Here is a 24,138-nt window from a genome sequence, read left to right on the forward strand (position 1 = left end):
TGTTCAGTAGTTCCTGTGTAATCTTGCTGTCAAACACACAAACCAACAAGCAGAGACAAAAAAAAAAAGAAACTCCTTGAAGGAGGTAATGATACGAGACAAAGAAAAGCTGCAAAACCTAAAAGAGAAGCCAAAACTCTGGAGCCAATAGTCTTTAATAGCTTAGTAATTGGCATTTCTGATGGAACCACATCACAACCCTGTGCATGCTCGTACACAACGAACCGAGGCCAGGAATCCAAACCCAGATCACACTATTTGAATGTTAGTTTGGAAGCAAAACACTTTGCAAGAAAAGAAAAATTACTGGTAACACAATTTTTTCTGGTCTGGTTCTTAACGGCTCCTTCTGTCTAATGTTTGAGTGCTGGGAGATGGTGATAACACCCTGGAGAACACTGGAGGGTTTGAAGTACAGCACACACACACACACACACACACACACACACACACACACACACACACACACACACACACACACACACACACACACACACACACACACACACACACACACACACACACACACACACACACACACACACACACACACACACACACACACACACACACCTTTTCAAATGGTACTCCACGATTATTATCCCTCCGCAGCAAAATAATTCCCCTTCACACCGAGATAAAGTGTGTACACTTTGACATATGCACTCAGGCAGTTTGCCGAACAGAGGAATCAATATGAGAAGCTGAAATTAGATTCTCACTCTTGTCTACATGGACAATGCTTTTATTCACCGTGAGGTCAGAGCCGTCCTGAGGAATGAGAATACATATGGAGATAAATACGTTTAAGGTGGGAAAAGGAGCTGCACTTTTCTTCCAGTGGACATTGGGACAGATGACAGATCAACAGGCCCGGCTCTGGTTTGTGCTTCCTGCGTAGCCTGATGTGACCTCAACATGGATGCAGATGTCCTGCTGAGGAACTTGTTGTTGTGCGTCTAAGCTGGTCGACACATGGGGACGAAAAAGCACCAACAAAGAACACTTTGATGGATCTGCAGGAAACGCTTTTTATGTGAATGTAGTGTTTGATCTGGATGGTTTCAGTTTATATTAAAGGAGATTAGGCTTAAATATAAAACATACGATAGCCTAACATAGCTGAAGACTTGGATAGAGCAGAGTCCAGCACCGGGCGTCGCTGAGGAAACACATCGACAGCCGCAGGAGCGCAAGTGTAGCAACTGGTGACAGGTACTTTCCCAAGAACACAACTAAACCACAAAAAACAGGAGGACATGGAGGCCATAACCCATTTGATGTGAGTGACTGTGCATGTAGCATGTGTGTCTGTTCACGGGTGAGGGGTTGGGTCATATGTTAACGGGACCGGGCGGCTGGTTATTCGACTAGGTGATAACCTGTTGGGTCCAGTACGGAGCTTTGCTTGTTTACAAAAATGGACCCATGGACTTTAGGGTAGAGTAAGCTGGCAAGTGTGTCTGTGCAAACTATAAGCTAAGTAGTGATAGGGCTTACTGAAATTTGAGAGGCCATTAAATTCAGTAAGGAAATAAATTTGCAGCTCAAGGCAATCAGATTTTAAAGTATGAGTTTTTAAAAAGGAGGAGACTAGATTTACATCCAGATTATATTTCTCCAAATTATCCCAAAACCAGTTACGATGCTTGCAACATAAATTGCATTTGTAAATGTGATCTTCACCCTGAACTTCATACGGTGGGTATTCATCTCTGCTTCAGCGTAATAAACAACTGAAGGATTCTTCAGTTTCTTTATAAATAAGCACAAATAAAAAGCCCTGAATAAGATGCATGAAATCTGGAAAGGTAACTTGTCCCCGTCACAAGACAAATTAGCCACAGAAAACAAGCAGCAAATAAGCACATTTGTTTATAATAGACCAGACTCGACGCTGGTGAAAACTTTGTCGGCGCACAGGAATCCTTTTTGATCTTTGATGACAAGTGACCACGTGGTAGTTTAAGCTGAAACAACGAAAGCATGAAACAAGCTCGGCAGGTTCCACAGAAATTAGCTGGGTGAACTAACGCTGTGTTAAAAGTCTGGAGTTGTGCAACAGAGCAGAGCTGTAACGCACTGGCAGCCTTTCTAATGCAGGCAGCCTGCAGTGAGTCAGAGGCACTGAAACAACAGAGATGCAGCGTTTGACCCAGCGCTGGCACGAAGGAGACAGGGTGCACCGACGCTTCGCCAGGTCCTCAATTATCCCTGTGCCACCACATGCCGTGCCCTGTTGCGATACTGACAGCCACTTTACATCCGGTGACTCATCAAAGTCTAGCGCACCCAAGGCTGATCGCTTGGTAATTTCACTTCCTGATGGCAGCCTTGGCGTTTGCTGAGAGGCAAACAATGCAGCAACATATTGTTAATCAAAGCATATTAGGGCACAGCTACGCAGGTTGAACCGGGATTTGGTTTTAACATCATGACATTTAATACTGTAATCATGAAAAGTAGAGTTGTCATCATGTGTTTGTCAGACAAGTCACAAAAAAAACATTAGACACTTTTAAATAGGTGCCAGAGTATCAATTAAAATCCTATATACGAAGAGAAGGCTGGCATTTCATCTTTTTGTAACTCGCTTCTCGAACCAAAGCTGGAAATAAAAGAACCTCTTAGGATCCTTTAGAACTGACCTTCTTAGGATTTGCCAAGGATTTTTTAGTACAATTACAATTTCATCAAGCATGTGGAGGTGTGCAACAGCGTAAGAGCTCCTTCAGACTCTTAATGTAGTACTGAGTGGTGCACTCATTGTCGTCATAACAACCTGAACATTTGTTGAGGCTCTTAGCCAGGAGTGTCTGCATGTGGAAAATGAAAAGAGGGAGTTGGTGCCTGAAACACAGCAGATGTGTGGACTGCTTATCAACACTAATGTCGGCAAAATGCAGAGACGGGAATAGAAATGGTGGACATGGCACAAAGAGGACTGCAGCAGCAACAACGTGCAGGATCCTGATCAGACTGGGCAGTGAAAATGTCCACAACTCTCTCAATATCATCTATGTCCAACAACATGTAAACACGTAGGGTGTAGCTGTAAGTCACAACCACTCCTAACAGTGTTTTGACATGGGGACAGTCGCACTGAGCGTTCAACTGCCTCAGTGATCATTTAAATTTTAGTTCATGCTGCCCCCTGGAGGTAACAGAGCAGCATTTTGGAGTTGTTGCAGACCAGCACAGTGGGATTGTGTTCAGTGGTGTCGTGCGTGGCATGATGGGACTGAGAAACTGACACAAGAGAAGACGAGGAAACAGATGCAAGTGCTACAAAGTGAAAAGAGTATTTTTCTTACCTGTGTGTTCAGAGTGTCGGGGAGCAGGACATAGGGGAGAGAAAAAAAGAGAGAAACATTCGTGTAAGCAAAAGCCTCATCAGAGGTAACCAGCATGAGCTAATTAGTGCATTACAGGCAGGTTCAATGGGCTGCAAAGTGCTACAGCCATTTCCACCCTAAAACAGCACGATATCATTATTCGTTAAATCCAACAGTTGCACAGTGAAAGGTTGGAGACCTGAGCAGGGCGTGGAGCCAGGCTCCTGGTGAGAGCTGGGACAGTCTCCAGCCTCCTCTGACCCTCAACAGGAGAAATGGTGTCAACAAGTGGAAAATGAGCGGGTGGTTAGATGACGTATAATTGTGGCCAAATTAATCGATGTTGGAAGACCTCGTTAGTTCAGGTTTTAATTGGAGCTACTTTGATTCTCAACATAAACCGAATGTTAACTTAATAAGATCTGTGTATTGTTCTGACTAACACAGACAGTCAATCTGGAAACACTTCTTACAAAAGGTCTCCATTTGCATTGCAAAGTAACATTTTAGAGTTTTCTCGCGTTGTTTGGATGAACTGCCCGTTTAATTGTATCATTGCCACAGTTAACCATTATTTTCAGACTGCAGCCGTGGTAATGAGGTTTTAAAACAGCAGCTTGACACTTCTAAATATCTGGCAAGCTCTTCTGAGGGTTGTCTGTGATCTACTTGGCAAATTCACACAGAAAAAAAGCTAAATGTGCTCATTGACCCAGTACAGTGAACTAAAAACAGCCCATTAACTGTGGAAGAAAAACACAAACGATAAAGACAGATTGCAACAACATTAGTTTAAGAAGTTCACACCTAAGGAACCGGTATGAACCTACACAAATGTGAAAGGAACTGTTTGGACCTCTGTGAGGACTAGAGGAGGGTGGGATTCACAGCTCGGTAATGAAGGTGTTTGTTGTGGGCGTCTGATGTAACATTGTGTGGGTGCTGAAGCAATTCTCTTTTGGCTTCACAGAAATTGATTTCGGTTTCTCGACCAATTGTACGCACCAGCATCGGCTGAATTGGTATCAGCACCGAGGCTTCAACGGCACAAACAGCTGAGAGGTAAAAGCAATTTCTGTGCTTGGCTTTACTGCACACTATCATTGTTCTCGACTGTTTCAGCTCAGGTTTGTTCCTTTTGTTAGTCGGAGAGCAACATGTGAAAACTACTACTCCCACACACGAGACACAGAGGTCCACTTTCTGAGAAAAGACAGAGGCATCTGGTCACAGGGAAGAAAATTAATGTGTTTTTCACTTCTCTGCCACTTTTGCTTTTCTTGTTTTTCCACCTTCATATTTTACTTACTCATCACTCATCACTCATCACACACACACACACACACACACACACACACACACACACACACACACACACACACACACACACACACACACACACACACACACACACACACACACACACACACACACACACACACACACACACACACGTTAACTGACTAAAATGATTCCAAACATTATCTCGAAGGAATCTCCCCCGTCAGCTCAGGACTTCACATCCCATCACTCTTTGTCACCAAAACGGTGTATCTTAAAAGATGCCAAAAAGCAGATGGAAATCCCCAACGCTCCCATGCCTCACAAACTTTAAGTAACATAAAACAATAAAAACTAGTTTGTTTCATGTACAGGTGCATAAAGACAAAGTCAATTAGAACGCATCATTAAGCATTAATATTATGCCACTTGTCATTAAAGTGAGTTCAGAAGTGGATTTTATGCTTCAGAGATGCAAGCTGCTCTGGGAAATTAGATCCTGCACATAAAGATGCAAAGCAAAAGAGAAACTAGCTGCGTCCAGTGGACGTTATGGTGAAGTACAATTGTTTAATCTGCAATGCTTTCAACTACTGCATCTGAAGATCAAAGCATACGAAGGCTCGAGTCTCAGTGCGGCCGCGTGTTCGATGTTGAACCGGACATTTTCAGTGTCTTTTCCGCTCTCTCTCCCCATTTCACGCCCCCAAAGAATATCTTTAGAAAAAAAGAAATGTATAGTAAAATATCAAAATTGAAATCACACTGATAGTCTTTATCAATTTATTAACATTGCCAGAAGATGTATTGTGGAGAAGCTGCACGGTGGAGGAGTTATTTCAGGCATCTCTGGTCTCAGAAGTGAATAAGCCCCGTTCATGGGACAATTCTACAGCTTGAATAGGCATAAATATCTCGTGGTTCAATCATCCGGACCAAATGATCAATCGCAACTTTAAAAACTTTAAGTAGGTTTGTACTTTATGAATAATTAAAATCATACTTTTTCGCCATGGCTCAAAGTTAAAGTTTCTAAATCAATAATAATCTGTGTTGGAGAAACTGATTCACGCGGACTCGTCCGTACTGAACCTGAATGACTCAATTCAGTCAGGACAATAAGCAGCGTGGGTACGGACGGCTGCAATTCTGCACTGAGGAGAAACGGAATAAATGAATGAGAGAAGGAAAAAGGCTGCGGAGGAAGAGGAAGAGAATTACAAAACTGACATAAGGTAGGCAGAGCGAGTATTGATGTTTCATGAAGAGTGAGTCAGGCGTGTGCCAGCCATACTTCCTCTGTTCCGTGCCCAGAGAGAGCAGCGGAACGAGGGCGGCTGTAATTTCCACTTTGCTCTTCTGTTAATGACACAAAGGGGGAAGTGTGTCCTTGAAAGAGAATAAAAGACATATTTTCATATAAACAGACAGGATGATGTTTTATTCTCATTTATCACAGATGAAAAAATGAGACTCTCGAATTAAAAGAATGAAGGACTTTCCGCAAGGATTTTTGAGCTCCTGCAGGAAGGAAACTTCCACGCAAACTATAACTATCAGTCCATTTAGCAGATAGTTAATTAAAAAAAAAGTTATTCTGAAACCATTTTAATAATCAATTAAATATCATGTGTCAAACATTTGATGTTTTCACTTGCTTAAACTTCTTGGTTCCGCATAATAACTAAACCAACAAAACTAGATGACTTTACAATTTGAAGTGTTGATCGGACAAAGCGAGCTGAAGGAAATTTTTAATATAAGAAAGAAAATTGGTTAATTAACTGATAGCAAAAAAATTAATCACTCGTAGCCTTTCTTCTTCAGGCATCTGAATTACAATTATTTTGTACTTCCTCTTTTAGCCAGTTTTAGGCTGAACACTGTGCATGACACCATAACAAAATCAATCAATGTTAGTGAGACAACATTCTGGTATCTTTCATATTCTTTGGCCATGATACATTCTGATGTGACGTTAATCGATAAACTAAGTAAAAAGGAGCCTATTGTATGATATTTCAGCACAAAGATCTACAGGAGATGGTCAAGACACTATTTATAGTCTTCTGATTCAGCACATTTACATAAGTAGGAGCTCATTTTAAATGAATGCAGCCAGCTCCTCTCCGCACAATGCCTTGATGCTTTTGAAAGACAAAATGCAGATTGTCAGAGAGGTATCAGAGGACTTACTTAATTGAATAAATAAGTATCCATTTTGTATGCAGACGGTAAAAAGAAAAGAAAGAATTCAGAGGGTTACGTGTGCGGATGTATTTAGCACAAACACAGCTACAGGAAAGAAATCTGGTCATCCTGGGAAAAACTCAATGTCACCTTAAATCGGCAAAAAACTGCTGTTGCCAATCAAATGTGTGCAAGCGTTTATATTCAATGCACGAATGTTAGTTCTGCTGTCAATCGTGGGAACGTTGTGGCCAAAGATACAATTACTGGCACTGCAATAACTCCTAAGAGTTGCGTGATCCTACCTCATAGTTTTATGAAGCACTATGCAGTGTTCAGGGACATGATAATCCTGCACTCAGGGGTGTGCTCCTCAAACTAAACCTCCTGGATCATATTTCATTTTCTCACCAATACCTGCAGCAACGCAGCCTCTTGGTGTTTTGTTTTTTTCCAACCGGGCTATTTTTGGTCTGAACACAGGCGTACTTGTCAGACCTGGGAGGTGCAGTTCACCACAGCCAAGGTCATTTTTAAATTGTGCAAATAATAAATATGGACGTCACGGCCTGAACCTGGCGGTCTTCCATCATCTCTCACAATGAACATGCTGTTAATCGATGTCAGATGATGAATCGGCTCAACCAGACTGAATATAATCACCTGGCCGCTGACAGGCAAAGGAACAGAGTGAGTGTGCATCTCTGAGAGGAAAAGATGTTCAGTCATCAGAGCTCTGAGGCTTTAAACTTACATCATATACATTTAGATATGGTTTACATATTGTCCCTGTCCAAGGAAAACCATATTTGAATATTTTGGAAAATTCTCTTACTGCTTATGCAAGGGCTGCGACTAATAATCTATTATTAATATGATTAATGATTCTGTCAGTAAAACTACAGTAAAAATATAGACATTTCCATCAGGGTTTTAAGAGAGCCCCTTGACATCAACTTCAAAATGTCTTGTTGCGTTTGACCAACAACCCAAAATCTATTATAGATAGACTGTAGAGACCAGCAAAAATATTTTGTTTAAAAGCTCCAACTACAGATTTGAGCATATTTCCTTTAAAAATATTACTAAAATGAGTTATTAATCATTGAAGGTTTGTTGGACAAATTTGGCCCGCAAGGATTTTGTACAACTTTTTTTCCAGTCTTTTGAGAACTTTTAAGAGTGTGTGTCTGACGAATGATTTGAATCAAGACACCTGTAGAGGAAGATACCAAACATTAATATAATAATAAATTGCCCTTCATCAGAACATTATCGTTCTCCCTCTGGTCTCTGCTCACCTTTCTTTTTTTTTTTTTTCTCAGCCTGTTGGAGACCTTTCATTCGTCAGAGGGTGTAATCCTCTTGTTGCTGAGCAAGTTTTTAAAATTTCTGCTTCACCTCTGAAAAAAACAGATCTCTGTGACATCCCCTAAGGCCTGCATATGCATCCACTCACCAACAAAACCCTGTCTTACCGCTGTTAAAGTGATGAAGAGGCACTTGATACTAAATCAACTGCAGGTGAATACTAAGAGGAGGCAAACTCAAGGCTTTTGTCTTTACAAATAGTCACTGTGAAGAGCTTTAGGGTGAACAGGGTGTTTCAACAGAGTACAGCTATTGGTGAAACAGACCTGCAGCAAGCGTCCAGGCGGCACTGCAGTCCATCAAAAGAAGAGGGACCACACACACTGGGACTCATACGACAGCAGGGTTCATACACAGAGTAGACAAACTATGCAGACGGACACATCAGCTGAAGCCTGTGGGATATCCATTCACAGGTCATCTTCACTGATGGACCAGATTACAGCGAGCAGGACACGGTGAAAGGCACAGGAGCGGCTTGTCGAAGGTCAGCGCCGAGGAATGTCGACACTAAGACCAGACCAGACACAGTGAGGCACAGCTCATATTTCTACAGACTAATCACGGTGAACTTTGATTGTAATTTTGAAGACATATGTAGCTTTTCTCTGCAAAAACTAAAAAATATATATGTTAGGAGGCGATAAGCAGATCTGAATATTTTTTCACCAGCACTGGCACTTGGTCCCGATTTTAAACCAAGCTCTGGTTCCCAACCCTTTTGTGAGGACAAAATGTAAGCTATTATTTCTGCCAAAAAATACTGTCAACATGGTTACATCCATTAATTGAAAAAACAACTGAGCAGCGTGAAGAGTTTAGTGTATGTCAGAACTTTCCCTACTTAAGTCATCCTAATAAGTACAGGGATTTTAACAAATGGAGTTTTTCAGATGTAGTTAAAGCACCGGAAAACTCATTTATCAATAATAAGCAAACAATTTAACAGTTGGACCAAGAAAACGAACCACTTACCACGACAAAAACAAATAATTTGCTTCATCTGGGATCGGTGGGTGCGGTTTGATCACATTTAACTGGCAGTGGTCTGGCATATAAAAACAACCCACTAGATTTGACATTTAATCGATTGCAAAGAGATCTGCACGCAGACGTATAGCACATGACAGACCCCCAATTGAATCACAGCAAAGTGCTATTCAAACTAGACGAGCCAGACGAAATCACCACTACAGCTGTAGAACAAGTGTAAAGCCCCCAATCACGCAGTTCAAATACAGGTTATCAGAGCCTTTGAAAAAGAAAGTACTATTTTCTGTAGCAAAAACCCTGCAGACTACATGATTGTCTATCAAACAGCCACTAGCAGCAGGTGACTCAATGTGCAAGTCACCCTGCCTGTCTCAAAACAAGTTGCAATCATTACATTTCATATGAGAGACAGTGTTGTAGAGCCTATTGTCCTTCGTCGCAATATAAAATAGAAAAACTCAACTGTGGATGGATGCAATGTGTGACCTGAGAATCCTCAGGGAACCAACACAAACGCATTGATCAAATTTATTGTTTTCATTAATTCATATTGGGGGGAACAGTTCCTTGAATCATGTACTTTGATTTGTGAGGGAAAGAAATGATGGACAGCTTAAAGACTCCATTAAAAAGGAGCTGTGTGTGTGTGGTCTCTGACTCAGGTGGGCTGCACTTTTCAATAAAAATAAAAATCTGCAATCAGATACATTTGAGCCTCAGGAACTGGTTTAAAGAAGTGCTGTGTTCAGGTTTAGGTCTATTAATGTGTCCAACAGTGTTGAATGATGTGGGCCACGTAGCACAACTTGGATGAATTATTAAATTTCGATGATTAAAATAGGTATTTGTATGTGTGACAGATTCTGTTTGGGAGGTTCGGTTTAGCTTCATGTCTTCAGTCAAATAACAATGTTTAGGAGCTGTGACACTTATCCAGATGGAAGACTGCATCTGTTCTCGGCTACGATCTCACAGTGTGGGAAATGTCAGTGCCTCCAGGCAGCCCCTGCAGCAGCAGGTGGAGGCACATCGCTATCCAGTATGTTTTGTATGTGAAGCACCACAACAGTTTAACACTATACAACCACCAGTCTGTTCCAAAGATGAAAATACAAAGACCACTCAGTCAATAATGAGGATCTTGTTAAAAAAGATGCACTGTATGAGCATCACGTGAAATAAAGTGATCCTTAAATTTGTGAAGCGATCCCATTTCCACAAAATATATAAAAAAAAGGCCCCAATGGATGAATTGAAGTGGCACCATATTAGGCATTTCCCCTCAAAATGTTCAGTTACGGGTCTGTTTGCATCCGCAGTAAACAGAACTGATCTCGGAGCTGAGTAGCCAGCCGACTGGATCCGTGCGCTCCCTGGAATGGGACCGCTTCTCAGAATAGCCAATGGCAGATGCCTTCCTCCCCTCTGTGTTATTTGGAGCCCAAGGGCAGTGGAATCAAGCCTCCTGCCGTGCACCGTGGTGTGGTCCTTACTTCAGGACAGAGAGAGAACGGCTGGAAGCTGCGAGTGAATCACTGACTCACGCAGGCAGCCACGTGCTTAACAACAGGGGTCATGGGCATCAAGGTAACACCATCGGATGAGAAGGAGAGTTTTAGAGCATAAAGGCACAGACTGCAAGTAAAACTGGACGCAGACTCCGGGTTGACCAGCAGAGGGCAGTTTCTATAAAAGTAAATTGAAGAAGATTACCCTATTTCTCACTGAATTTATAACATTAGTAAACATTTTCATAAGGAGTTTATGGTATCAAGTTTTCGCCAATACTGCATTATGTTTATTTTGTAATTTATGGTCCCACTTAGAGTAAAATAGACGATAAAGCATGGTATACATTGGGGTGCGGATACCATATGATTGACGGCTAGTACTAACCAATGTGTGCAGTATCCCAAATTCAGCTTAATCCCCACCCCCCCAAAAAATACTCCAATATAGTTACTTCTGATTTTAAAAAAACAAGATGCCACTGGATAAAAGGCAAAACTCAAGTATTCAAAACAGCAGGTCACATATCACTGCTCTATAAAGTAACAAATCGAAATCTCTCAATCACTAATTGGTAAAAGTTGAAATCCTCAGATCTCTTGCTTTGATCAGTTTTTGACGGAGTAACAAGCTCGGTCTCCTTTTCTAGGTTTTTAGGGGCAACACTGAGAAACAAACAGAAAACTCAAACATCTCTACCGTACAAACACTTCAGTCGGATATGGAAACCAAACAGAGAAAAGGAATCTCTCTTCATCTTCATACCAACTCCACTCCAGTGTGTTACAACGTGTTGCATCAGTAATCGCGGAAGAAGACGACGAAGAAAAAGAAAGAGCAACTTCAAAAGATTCATTAGTTTCTTGTACTGTCAGACACAATATTCTGCATTTGGCTAACAACAAACAGGAGGAAGAAAATGGTTGAAAAGGCCTGAGGGATTGTGTTTGTGCAGCAGAGTACCGCTGCCAGGAGAGTCTCACTCTCTTCACAACACTTATCTACAGAAAGCAACATTAAGAAAAGGCAGCTGCTCCTCCAGGGCATCCAGCTTATCTAAAGTGATTCGCTGAACAATGAGCATTTGGGCAGCGCCTATAAAACTTTCAAAAATAAATCGACTGTATATATACGGATTTAATTCAGGCGACCTTAATTTAAAGGTGCGCAATAAAGAGTGCATAAAAAAATCTCCATAGCTGATTCTGCTAAGAGACTTTTAGTATTTTAAATCAGGTGCTTGTTCGGTGGCACATAGTTATTTTCTGACGGTTGCTGTAAGTGCTCCCGCTGAGGCTGGTTCTCATTATAAACACTCGAGAATTGCTTTTGCTTCCCCCATTACACCTCAATGTAAAATGTGTGTTGCTTGTTAAATTGTTCATTTCAGGTTACTCGGTTTACTAATAAGGAGAAACTTCTGTCCCTCCATAACTCTGTCTGGTTATGCAAGTGAATTTAGTCTACAAATAATCAACCAATTTTGCTAATCCCAAAAAATAAAAATGGGGTGCTGCTAAAACGAAAATACAACTCACTGAAATCTAACATTTAACTGAGGTGAACTCGTGCAAAACAGTTGGTTCTGCAATACAGACCGATAGCATTCCAGATCACTATCAGATCATCTGACACGTAGCATGATCTGGAGCGCTATCATGTCACGCTAGTCTTGAAGTCAAAGTCAAATCGAAGATGTGAGCGTATCTTCACAGTGTATCCAGTCACACGTTTTCAAAAATAGACAGTGAGGAAAAAAAACTGTGCATTCAGATAAGAGGTAGGTTTTCTAAATTATAAATCATAGCATGTGCGTAAAATCTGACAACTCTCTGCTCTCCGCTCCACACTTTATATTAAGATTTCTTTAAACGGCTTCTTTCTTCATTAACAAAGTTGACAATAGAAAACATATTATCGGGGAGACGACATGCGACAAGAATCCCCGGATACATGCGTCTTAGACCAATTGGCCGGCAGGATCAACACAGCTCGTAGTCTGGAATTAATAAGACCTGCAAAGGCCACCAAATGTCATTAGAAAAATGTAAATAGAGGGGGGGGGGGAGACAAAGTGCAGTAAATGTGTCTTCAGTTAACAAGCCTGCAGATCAAACCACAGGAAGCTCCACGGCTCAAGTGAAACTTGCTAGAGAAAGTCGCCACACACCCACAGCACCTGCTCAGACAGCAAATGCATCTTGCTGATAGTTGTTTAGACAGACATAGCTGCTGTGGGCAAGTCCAGATCACCTTACTCCACAGGCCTGCAGCCCCGGGTGTGGCTGGTGAGGAAAGTGATACGGCAACGAAAAATGTCCCGCTGTCAATGTTCTATATCTTGATCACTATCTCCTGTAACAGCTGGATGCCCATTCTGGCTCCCGGAAATACACTGTGGGTTCTGGTGGTCACGTTTTGATTGGAAATGTAAACCGGGACATTATTTTTAAACAGTGCAGTGAGAGAGGTTTTACGGCCTGACAGATTTAAGGAGACATTATAGATACGAGACCCTATGCCTGTTCCTATTTGAATATTTGAGCTGGAACTGAAAATGAGGGATGATAAAGAGAGTAATTAATTCCCTGCAAATCTTTCTTTTATAAAAAAGTAATGGCAGATTGAAAATATGCACTTTTCACTTGTGGTATTTGTTCCTTCTGAAGACGCAGTTTCAGGGAACTTAAGTTGCATCGCACCACAGGGACTCAGAGAAATCCCAGCTATGCCATTCACTGGAGTCAGCTGCCAAATGCACAGCAGGGCCCACGTGGCTTCGTGGGACCGTGCATTTCGCTCATGCGGCAGAGAAACTTTGTTAACAATGTGAAAGCTCTTTTTTGGTACAATATCCCAGATCCTTCACATAGACGGCAGTGTTTAACTTTCTTGCTTAGCATTTAAACTATTCCTCATCCTGCATGGAGACAAGTACCAATCAAATAATCTCTATATTGCTGTTCCCAAGAACTCTACCTGTAAATACATTAAAGCTAGGGTTGGTAGTCCTGAAGAAACTAGAAAGAGCACTCCCTCCCATTGGCACTCTCGTCAAAGCTACGGATCCAAAACCCATGAACGATCATCGTGCAATTGGGACGAACAGAGGATTTCCAATGGGCATGTCATAGCTATCATGGATTTATACCCCGATGATGAAAATGTTCCCATCAACGACAATATAATATATAATTCAGGGCACAAGCAGATGTTAAACTTTCAAAGAAACCAATCCAATAGTGGTTGTGACATATTCAAACCCACAAATATAAAACTCGTGGTTGTGTGGTAGAAAAAGACAATTGACCATCAAAGTCATTAGGTTTCATCATGTGGACATATCGACACTGAGCCACGTCAGGAGTCTGACTAAAGAAGAAAAGTAGAAAAGATGACAAAATGCTCTCGATGCTAAGACTGTCATGCAAACTGAAACGCCTCAGCCACTATGACATCCACCCTCATTTCTATTTAGGTCTTTGCTCAATACTTTCTCCTTGCTACAAAATCTACAACCAGATTTTACTGACAGATTAGTGGGCGACATTTTTAAAAGCCTACCTTTCAAATCTAATTACACTGTGGAAACTTTAATTCTAAGGTTAAATGCTGTCGTTCATAAAGATGTCGACGATTTAAGGTTTGAATCTATTTGAATTAACTTGTCAGGACTGTAAAACATAAAGAAAACACATGCCAGAGATATACTGTGCTTATGACAGAAAAGGTCGGAGGAATATTCAGATACCGAGTAAAGAGACTGTGATCTTTAAATGGAAACAGTGGTCTAAGTTTAATGTTGCATCTCGTTTTCCCGGGCCTCGGGTCTCAATAACACGTCAGATATTTGTTAAAATGATTGTAAAATAACACGTCCAAAAATAATATATTACCTGCTTTAAAATTATTAATTTGCCACACGTAAAAAATCGTATTTATTTATTGTAAAATGGAAAATTGTTATCACATACTAAAAAAAAGAAAAAATGCACTACACTTTTTTTTAATTAGACGTACACACAAGCAATTAAATAAATCTAAATAACTCATGTAGCATTGCCCCCAAGCGATTATTTGTTTTGCCTAAAATATCAAAATTATTAAGAATCCTCTGACTACAAGTGAAAATGTGTCGAGCCATCAAATGTCTTGTCCCAAAATTAAAAAGTAATCAGTTTATTACAACATAAGCTAAGGGCCTGTTCTCCTGTCAAATGTCTGACATGATCATTTTTCATGAATATAAATTGTGAACAACTTTGTGAACACCACAGAAACCACTTGAATAAGTTGATTTTCCATGACAGACAGTGACAATACACGCAGAGATTAAGCCGTCACGCAGAGGGTTAATCTAGCAGCTAAATAAAAAATATCTTTCAAAAACTGCCCTGGGTTCATTTGGGAGTCCGCTTACTCGTGTCTTATTTCATTCATTTTCAAGTCACATTGCATATTATGCTGAATTAATTTAGCAGGAATGTCAAAGGAGAATTTTAATTCAAGCAGCATTGCTCTTGCGGCCGTATCATTCAAACTAATGTGCTCTCAAAGAGGAAGACTTTTCAAGTGTCACATTTACAGAGTGCTGATGTTTTAGAAACACTTCTTACTTCTACATTACAAAAAATGTAGAAGTTAGTAAATTAATTAGTAAATTTCTTTCTAATGAAAACATCCTTCTCAATAATTGACACTAAAACACCAAGTAAACATTAAAGAGGGCAAAAACTATTGATTTGAGCTAAATCACTGCATAAATATACCAGTAGATGAAATAAATAACAAAATATCTAGAACTCCTCCTTATTTAATTTGCATGAACTTAAGTTGACTGCGAATAAAAATCCTGTAAAGCCAACTGTAATAAATCTAACGGAGATTTTTTATTAATTCGCACATTTAAAACTTAAACTCAATACAGATGCATTCTTCTTCATTTCTCTTGCGTTACTTAATTTATGTTTTCACTTAAAAACTTAACCTAAAAATAGGCTCATTGACCGACGGCCTTTTTAAGGTTATATGCTGGTGTCCGCCGCCGGCCATGGGTGGAGCCGCGGAAAACCAACCTCGTGTCCATGAGCGTGATGGAAACAAATGATGGAAATATAATAATAAATCCATTGTATGTCACTGTCTGAATTTATTCTTCTCTTCTCTTAAGAATACCACTTCAGCATCGTGAAATGACAAAGCTATTAAGCATAGTTCATCAGTAAGAGTCAACTGTAATTACTTTTAAATGTTTTGTGGGGGTGTAATGTTACTTTACTGAGCGGCACATTCATCAGAGGTGGAAAAGAAGGTCAATTTGTAAATCTAAATGTATAATTGTGCCGATAAAAGCAATTTCTTTTTAATAATTTGCAGATGACAAATAAATAGTTGCCCTTTTAATAAACCAACAGTTACTGAAGTGAAAAGGGGGTTAGACAGACGGATGACCTTTGACATTTGCAGGTTCTCTGGATCTACCCAAACCCAAACCTTATGACCAAGCTATTACGTACAATACTCACTCGTCTGCGGCAGAAAGGCAACCCCTGGGCAATGATGTTGATGCTAAATATCTTGAGCACTTTCTGAGGGGGTAGCGGCTCCGTGGCAACGTCCTTGGGGCCCGGCAGGTCAAGTGCCTTGCTCTTCAGCGGGACGTGCTCGGTCTTCTCTTTCCCACAGGCAATGTTTGGCATCTTTCTCCGAGCAGAAGACGACGAGAAACGGGGAATAGGGCAATGCCGCAGCATTGCAAAAAAAAAAAAACGGCAGTTTAATAGATCATATCCCAAAGGGAGCTCCGGAAGATGGCCGACCAACGTCTCAAGTATGTAGCTTTTATTAAACGAACGCAGAGTGTTCCTTGGACCTCACAGCCACTGGGCGGACGTATCAATACTGCGCTCGCTGAGCCTCTGCACCTACCTACTCGAAACTCATCTCCCTGTTGACTGGTACCCTTTAAAATATCTCTGGGGTGTGAGGTCACTGCTGTGCCCAAGCCAGGCAGAGCAGCTGTTGTCGGGCCTGAAAAGAGGATGGACCGACGCAGGCTCCCCCCCCTCAAACAGGCCCTGTGGAATTCGCTCTCATGACCCCCGGATGGTGGAATGTGTACCAACAGTCGTCCGACGCAGTCCACGTGTCCAGGGAGCTTCCTCATTGTGGTCATTCTCTGACCCCTTTTCTGGTCCTCCTAACTTACTGGCCTGTATCATCACCAAACCCAGATAACTTTACCCCATGATAACTGTCACCATACAACAAAACAAATGGCAGATCACAACATCCTTGTTCACGTCAACGATTTCTTCTCTTTCACGTACCTAGGTGTCGCTTAATGTCAGTAATTCTAGGTCAGCAAAGAGACGCAGGATATTTCGGGAGACGATCACTATGTCATACACAAACTGTCCCACATTGGTATGTGTGACACATGCCCTTAAATAAGGTTTCACTTCACCACGAGTGGCACAAATGAGAAAGGTGTGAGGGGAAGAAAGTATTAGCACAAGGAATGGTGCAAAAGTGGAGAGCCGAGAAAATTTAAATTTCTCAGCATTTAGGCTTTTTCCCCGCAGAACATTAATATGCAACAGCTCCGACAATCACTGCTGAATATGTATAAGTGTACAGATTGAGTGAACGGTAAAAGACAGCCTTCACTGTGCACAGTTAAATGGCTGAACACATGGTAACAAAAAGGACCTGCGGGGCTTAACCTCTCTTCTATTCTCACATCCACCATTGTTTGAGGAGGATTACGGAGCCAGAACATCGAACGGCGTGCACTGAGGGCCCCGACACATCAGGCCGGCAGTCAGCCGGTGGACGCCATTGAGTTTTTGTGGTCAGCCAACGCCCATAGTTATTACAGTATGTTCAGCACAAATGGAGGAAGTTGGCGCCTTATCGGCAGCTGTTCAGCTCATTGGCCATGTTAAACTAACAGTTCTCTGACCGGGACATTCAGCCATTTTCTGCAGTTTTTCTTTACTTTTGCTTTCCAGCTCTTCATACGAACTACAAACAGTTGGAAATAAGAAAAATGTGGTTGGTTGGTGTTTCAGTGATATTTTTGGATTCTAACACCAGTAAGGAATGTTCACTGCATCATCAATCAGCTGCATCATGTTGAAGTAAGGGACTTTTAAACAGACCACATGAGGCAATGCTACTCGGTATAATCAGTTGGCCTTTGTTGTCACAACGTCTGAAGCTGCTTTAAGACAGGCACTGAAGTCCGGACAGTTTTCCCAGAGGGGCTGTATGTGAGAATGCGAATGTCCAAGTCAGTAGCTCAGGACGTTTTCCTGAACTTGCCCTACCAGCCCCGTGGGAAATATCTAGAAAATGCCCACAGGATTAAAGAGAGGTGCCATACAGACCCAGGAAGATGCCAACTTTGACAGAAACATGAAATTCGAGAGCTTTTTGCAGATAAGCCCGACACCGGTATCTATGTGCGGTAAACAAAAACACTGCTTTCCGCAGCAGGATTTAAACACGTCATGCCCCGACTCCTGCATGCTTTGCCCAGGCACCTCGCCTGAATGTTCCTGTTATTGTGAACATGTCTGACCCCAAACTACTTCCTGTTGCGTTCTTCATATGTGAAAAGCAAAAGCAATACCTGACAGCAGACATTATCCAGTGTCCTACAATTATGCATTTCTAATTTCATCCACTCAAATAATTGCCGATTATCATAATTTACCATTTTCCCTTTTTAAACCATGAATGACAATAGACCCCATGCAGTGTATAATAGCTGACAAGGCACCGGTGAACGACTGCTTGTTTCTGACAGGCCCCGGGCCTTGTGGACGTTACATGAGCTTTCAGACTAATCTTAGGCCATCAAGCTATGTGACAGACACTCCAGTCGGCTACAACATGATCAGCCCAAAGTCGTTAAAATAGCGAGCCACGAAAACATATTTAACCTTGTGTCCTCTGCAATGCTTGTCCTCTATGGCTGATACAATGTTTTCTTAACCAATATCTATTATGCCACTTCCCACCGAGTGATCCAGGAAGGAGCCACCCACGGCCAAGAATCTCAAAGACAAAGCCAGAGGAGATTCCTGTGTAGAAAGTTCCTGAAAATGCTCCAACAATCATTCATTCCTGACTTTGAGCAGATGAAAGGAGGTTAGTGTTATATCCTCCAACAGACAGAAGATGTGGTGTGAGATTTTGAGTATGTATCTATAAATGCAGGTAGATATTGAGCAAAATACTCATTTATTGGACAAAAAAAATTTCTCTTGCACTGTCGACTTACAAAGTAAATCAGGGGCGAATTATTTTGTCTGGTTTGTTTTAATGCCATGTCGCAGTATTGCTGACTGGTCATTGAGTTTGCAAACTCCTGATGAGACATCAAGACTGCTGGAGTGTCAGAGGGTCAAGAATGTTTGGCTTCTAGTAACTCAGTCCTCTTACAAATCACTCCCAGCTTTTCAAAACAGCTGAGATGACAGGGCATGGCTGCAGAAATAGGCCCTGTGAAAGTAGGAAAGTGTCGCCCAGGCCTCTGCAGTATGAGGCAGTGGACGACTTTCATAAGGTTCAATCAGATTATGAGGTAAATGTTTGTAGTCCAATCGATAATGAATTCAGATCTGATTATTAGTTGTACTGAAATTCATCTGGGCGGCACAGTGTTATAGTGGTTAGTTCTGTGGCCTAACAAGAACGTTTCCAGTTTGAATCCTAGTCTGTGTGGGTTTTCTCCAGGTACTCCAGCTAAATCTGCAGTACAATAACATGCAGGTTTGGGTTAGGTTGATAAGACTCTTAATTGGCCATATAGGTGTAAATGTGACTGTCTCTGTATGTTGACCCTGCGATGTACTGGTGACACGTCCAGGGTGTATCCCACTTCTCGCCCAATGTCAGCTTTGGCTCCAGCTCCCCATGCAGCCCCTAAAGGACAAGTGGTATAGATGATGGATGGATGGAAGAAATGTATCCATACTATTCCTATCAGTTCTGAGCCAGTTTCTCAAACCCCATCACTGCAGCATGAGGTGACTGCATAAAAAAGTATTTTATGGACTTGATGAGATACTATAGCTTACTACAACTACTGCGCCATCTAGGTTTACATTTCAGAATTGTAAGGGATCATGCAGAGGCAACGTGGCCCCTGACACGGTGGAGCGGGTGGTCAATTTCCTTTCTATATGTGTATGTAAGCAATGTGAATGTTCCAGGTGGTAGAATTGTAGTTTTTAGTATAATAAAAAAAAATATATATATACATACATATTACACCACTGTCATTCTATTCACCCCCACACTGTCTCAACATCCACCAGCAATGAAGCTCCAACCTTTTCCAAACGCCTCTGGCACATGAACGCAAACAGCCTTATTCCTACAGCTGGACAGCGTCCATGTGAGACAAGCAGCTGCTCCAGACCAGGTAAAACCTGTGGTTCAGTCTGGGCATCGCTGCAACAAGCACCCACAACCTGTGGGCCATGGATTAGTGTATGAACATGACTTTCAGACCACTGCCTCCATCTGCTGTCAGCGACTGGGACAACAATGCTGCATTCACTGCAAAATCTCCCCCCAATGCACCATCAACCTGTCAAAGGCAGGTTTATAGAGAAGAGACTCCAGGAGCATAACAATAACCTTTTTCTTTACTCAAGTCTGTGATGCAAAGAGCTTAATAATGAAATATACTAAAAGCCTCTATTGACATTCAACTCAAATTGGCCTTGCTGGTGATTATGAGGGTATTTATTGTCAGTTTGATGGAAGAATGACGTCAACTTCTAACTTACGACTATGCTACTTTTTGCAAAACGTATGAAAATGTATTGCACCATCCTTCTTTATTTGACTTCTACAAATTGTCAAATAAAACAATGTTTCTAGTCAAGAAGGAACAACAACTCATGGCCTTCTGATTGAGTAAAAACAGAAACAAAACCTAATTTGCTGAGTAATGAACACTACGTATAGCGTTGAATCAGGATATGATGAAGGCTACTGTAAAACACAAACTGTCGCCTGTGCGTTGGTAGTGACTCAACTAGTAGCTTTCATGTGGGAGGATGAGAACACTGATCCTTTGTGGCTCATCTCTGCCTGTGTGACAAGGCCAGTGTGTGGGAGACACCACCTACAATAAGCAGGCTGCCTTTTCTTTGGGAAAATATTTAATTAGTGGCGATGAACAGTAATGTGTATTTGAAGAAAAGTCTAAATCAAATCGTCCGAGTTTGCTTCAGTGAAAACTACTTGGCTGACGAGTTGGTGCACATCCCAATCTCAACTTTCATCATAGAGTAAAATACATTTTTATGTTGGCATTTATAAAGATGTGTATAAAAATTTGATAAGATATGACAAAGACAGCAGAAAAAGAACAGGGCACTATGGATGATACAAACCGATTTAAAGAAATACTTTCATTTCAGATTAATTAATGCTCGAATGTAGATGTCTGCTTAACAGATGGCGGCGGAGGCTGAAAGGGAACAATGATTTGTTTATTGAAGCGAAACAAAATGTATGTACTATATCAAGACACCCACCTCATGGACTAAATATATTTTTTCTAATCTCCTTTTAATCCATATAAATCAAAGTTTTATTAAGCGTGTGTAAATTTAACACCATCACTGCCCTCTGCCCTCATCGTACCCTCCTCCTCCCAAAGGTCCCTGATGAGTCATTATGAGACATTTAATACTGTAAGACCACATAGTGTCTTGGTCATTGGCTATAAGTGATATGCTAAAATAAATTGTAGGATGGGCAGACAGCAGTGCACTGCAGGGAGCCTAACATGGGCATAATGTGTTACTGTTTATTCTTACAACACCACATTCTAAAAAGCTGTGACAGTTTAATTAAACAATGTTTTTGAATGCGTCCAACTCTCTCTGCTCTGTAATAAAAGCAGTTATTCTTCATTTCATGATTTACTGACTGTTAAAATAGAATCACGAGGTCTTTATTTTATATTTGGACAAAAGAATAAACTGCACATTGAAAAGAACATTTCTTATTGCCCATCATTTATGGAGAGTAACGGAAATGGAGAACACTGGGAACTTACAACTGCCAAATTCCTAATTTCAGTGCAACAAATCAAACTTATCTTAGATCTCAGTCTTACGCTTGCCCGCTATTTTGTTTTTAAAGCAAAGATGGAAAATGGGTTTTCCAATACATGCAGTCTCTGCAGTAGTAACTGTACATTCACAGCTCCGGGGAGTTCCATGTTTCAATGGTCTATACATTTACTAATGTCGAATGCTTTGCCAGGGACAGCAAATCACAGTGTGAGACATTATAGACATTTTAATGTAGACTTTGCTTCTCACATATCAAATCTCTGAAGGAATTTAAGTAGTTTCCATCAGGGGTTGTGGCATTAACAGCTTTCTTTGTAATGTTTTTTTAAACAACCTTAAACTTACTTTCCACCTGCCCAAGTCAATTAATCTGCCTTCCCAGGGTAAGATATATGACACAATATACAGATATCAACACCTGCTCTCGCCCAACAGCTAAAAGGCTACTGTCAACCAATCAGCATATACTCTGAAGATATCATGTGACACACACACCCTTTTCAGTACCTTCGAATAGACGGGCACCTGCTTAAAATGTAAACCTGAGTGACGTTTTGACTCCACTCCAAAAAAAAAAAAAAATACCCACATTATGCCTGAGAGGATGCTGAAGCGTGGCTTAAATACTGGTTCATGAATGTGAAACGATCGGCACGACCCGCAGGATCGCCTCATTGGCGCGGGGTCAACAGACGAGGGGGGGGATTAAGCATTTAATTCTGGTAACGTGAGACTACAGCTCACCTGAAGCCTGGGAACTTAATCTGTCCTCATCTGAAACGTGCAAAGACATGTACAGAAAGATGAACAACACATTTCAGTTCCTTTTTTTGCAGTTTGGCTTTACACAAGGAGTTCTTTGTTTTTTTAATCTGTCACACACACAGAATGACATATGCATATCATACTTAACCACATGAACATACCAAACATGGGTCGTCTACTAAACTGTTGCATCTAGTTTGACACATGCATGCTGCAGCTGTCGCATCATAGTTCATGACACTGTATGGACTCTCCAGGAACACACAGGATCTTTATACGTGTAACTTATCTGCAGATGAACTATCACCTACCACTACTACATTGATTTCACATTCTGATTTTTGGAACGCTCACTCCAAAACCCTGCGGCCTCTCTCAAACACACCCTGCTCCTGCTCCGATTCCCTGCACTCCAGTTTAAGTTCGTCTCATCGCGCTCACACTGCTTCTGTGCGTGTGAAACATCTGCTCTCAGATTTCTCCTCTGGTCTCAAGACTGGTTTTTTTTCTTCTCCTCTCAGATTTCTCAGAAGTCTGTCATAATTCCCCCCCAACCAATAAAACTGGATCCGTACCACAATTTAATTGGTTCTTTCTTGGCCCATGTGTCATCCTTCAGCAGAGTTTCATGGGAATCTATTTGATGTCATCAGGATTACGCAAAAACAACCGAGCAAACCAATAGACCTTGGCAGAGATAATAAATGTCAATCAACTGTTTCAGCACCACGCCTAATTCCAAGCATTCAGGATCTACAGCTGAACAAGATGTGTACGTTCAACATCAAAGCCAGCCGGCCCACGGACCAAGACCCTGACAAACTTATCTGACAGCTGTGTCAGATGGTGACAGACACGCAGGAGCAAATTCACACTACCTGCTATATTTAGGCCAATATAACCAAGGCCGATATCTGAATCAAAGGCTCCGACACGCATAACATCACAGGTACGACACATAATACAGGAAACAACTGTGATGGTTACGAGGGACGTGCTCGTCAACAGCAGTAATAAGATTTCCTCAGTGGGCAGTGTGCCATTGTCAGAGGGAATAAAGGGGGCAGTTTACTACGGTAACAAATCTGTGACAGCTTTAGTCATTACTATCTATAACGGCAAGGTTATAGATAGTATCTGAATTACATTGGGAAGTATCAGTTTTAACATTTAAAAAGTTATTTCCAAAGTCCTAAAAGTGCCAAAGAACATTCTCCTCACCATCTAGATAAAAAAATATTCCATCGCCGCAGGGTCAAGAGAATAAAGTACAACTGTAAGAATGTGATTCATGTAATTGTTACATCAAATCAGTCAGAACAACTGTGGACTAATTGACGCATTTTGGTGTACAGATGCCTTCAGGTGGAGGAGTTCCCATCACGACCTGACTCACACACACAAAATGAGTTAGAAGCTTAAAATGAATAAGTAAAAGGCATGTTTAACACTAGCTGATGCACATAATGTCTGTCTGTGACGACAGCATTTAAGATTGAAATTGACTAAGAAATACTTTGAACATGACAACTGGGTTTTATTTGGAATCAAACAGTTTCCATTTTGTCCGTAGCCCTCAGGAGTTG

The 24,138-nt window shown here is 41.3% G+C and overlaps 1 protein-coding gene across 1 annotated transcript in view; it reads right to left on the reverse strand.

Annotated features, from left to right (window-relative positions):
- Window positions 1-16,604, reverse strand: part of LOC117769841 (F-box/WD repeat-containing protein 7) — a 61,889-nt gene extending 45,285 nt beyond the window's left edge. The window contains exon 1 of the mRNA XM_034599029.1: window positions 16,205-16,604. Within this exon, the coding sequence (XP_034454920.1) occupies window positions 16,205-16,432 (228 nt within the window). The 5' untranslated portion in view covers window positions 16,433-16,604. The remainder of the gene's footprint in view (window positions 1-16,204) is intronic.
- Window positions 16,605-24,138: the final 7,534 nt, after the last annotated feature.

The sequence above is a fragment of the Hippoglossus hippoglossus genome, chromosome 1 (genome assembly GCF_009819705.1).
Source record: "Hippoglossus hippoglossus isolate fHipHip1 chromosome 1, fHipHip1.pri, whole genome shotgun sequence".
Lineage (NCBI taxonomy): Eukaryota > Metazoa > Chordata > Actinopteri > Pleuronectiformes > Pleuronectidae > Hippoglossus > Hippoglossus hippoglossus.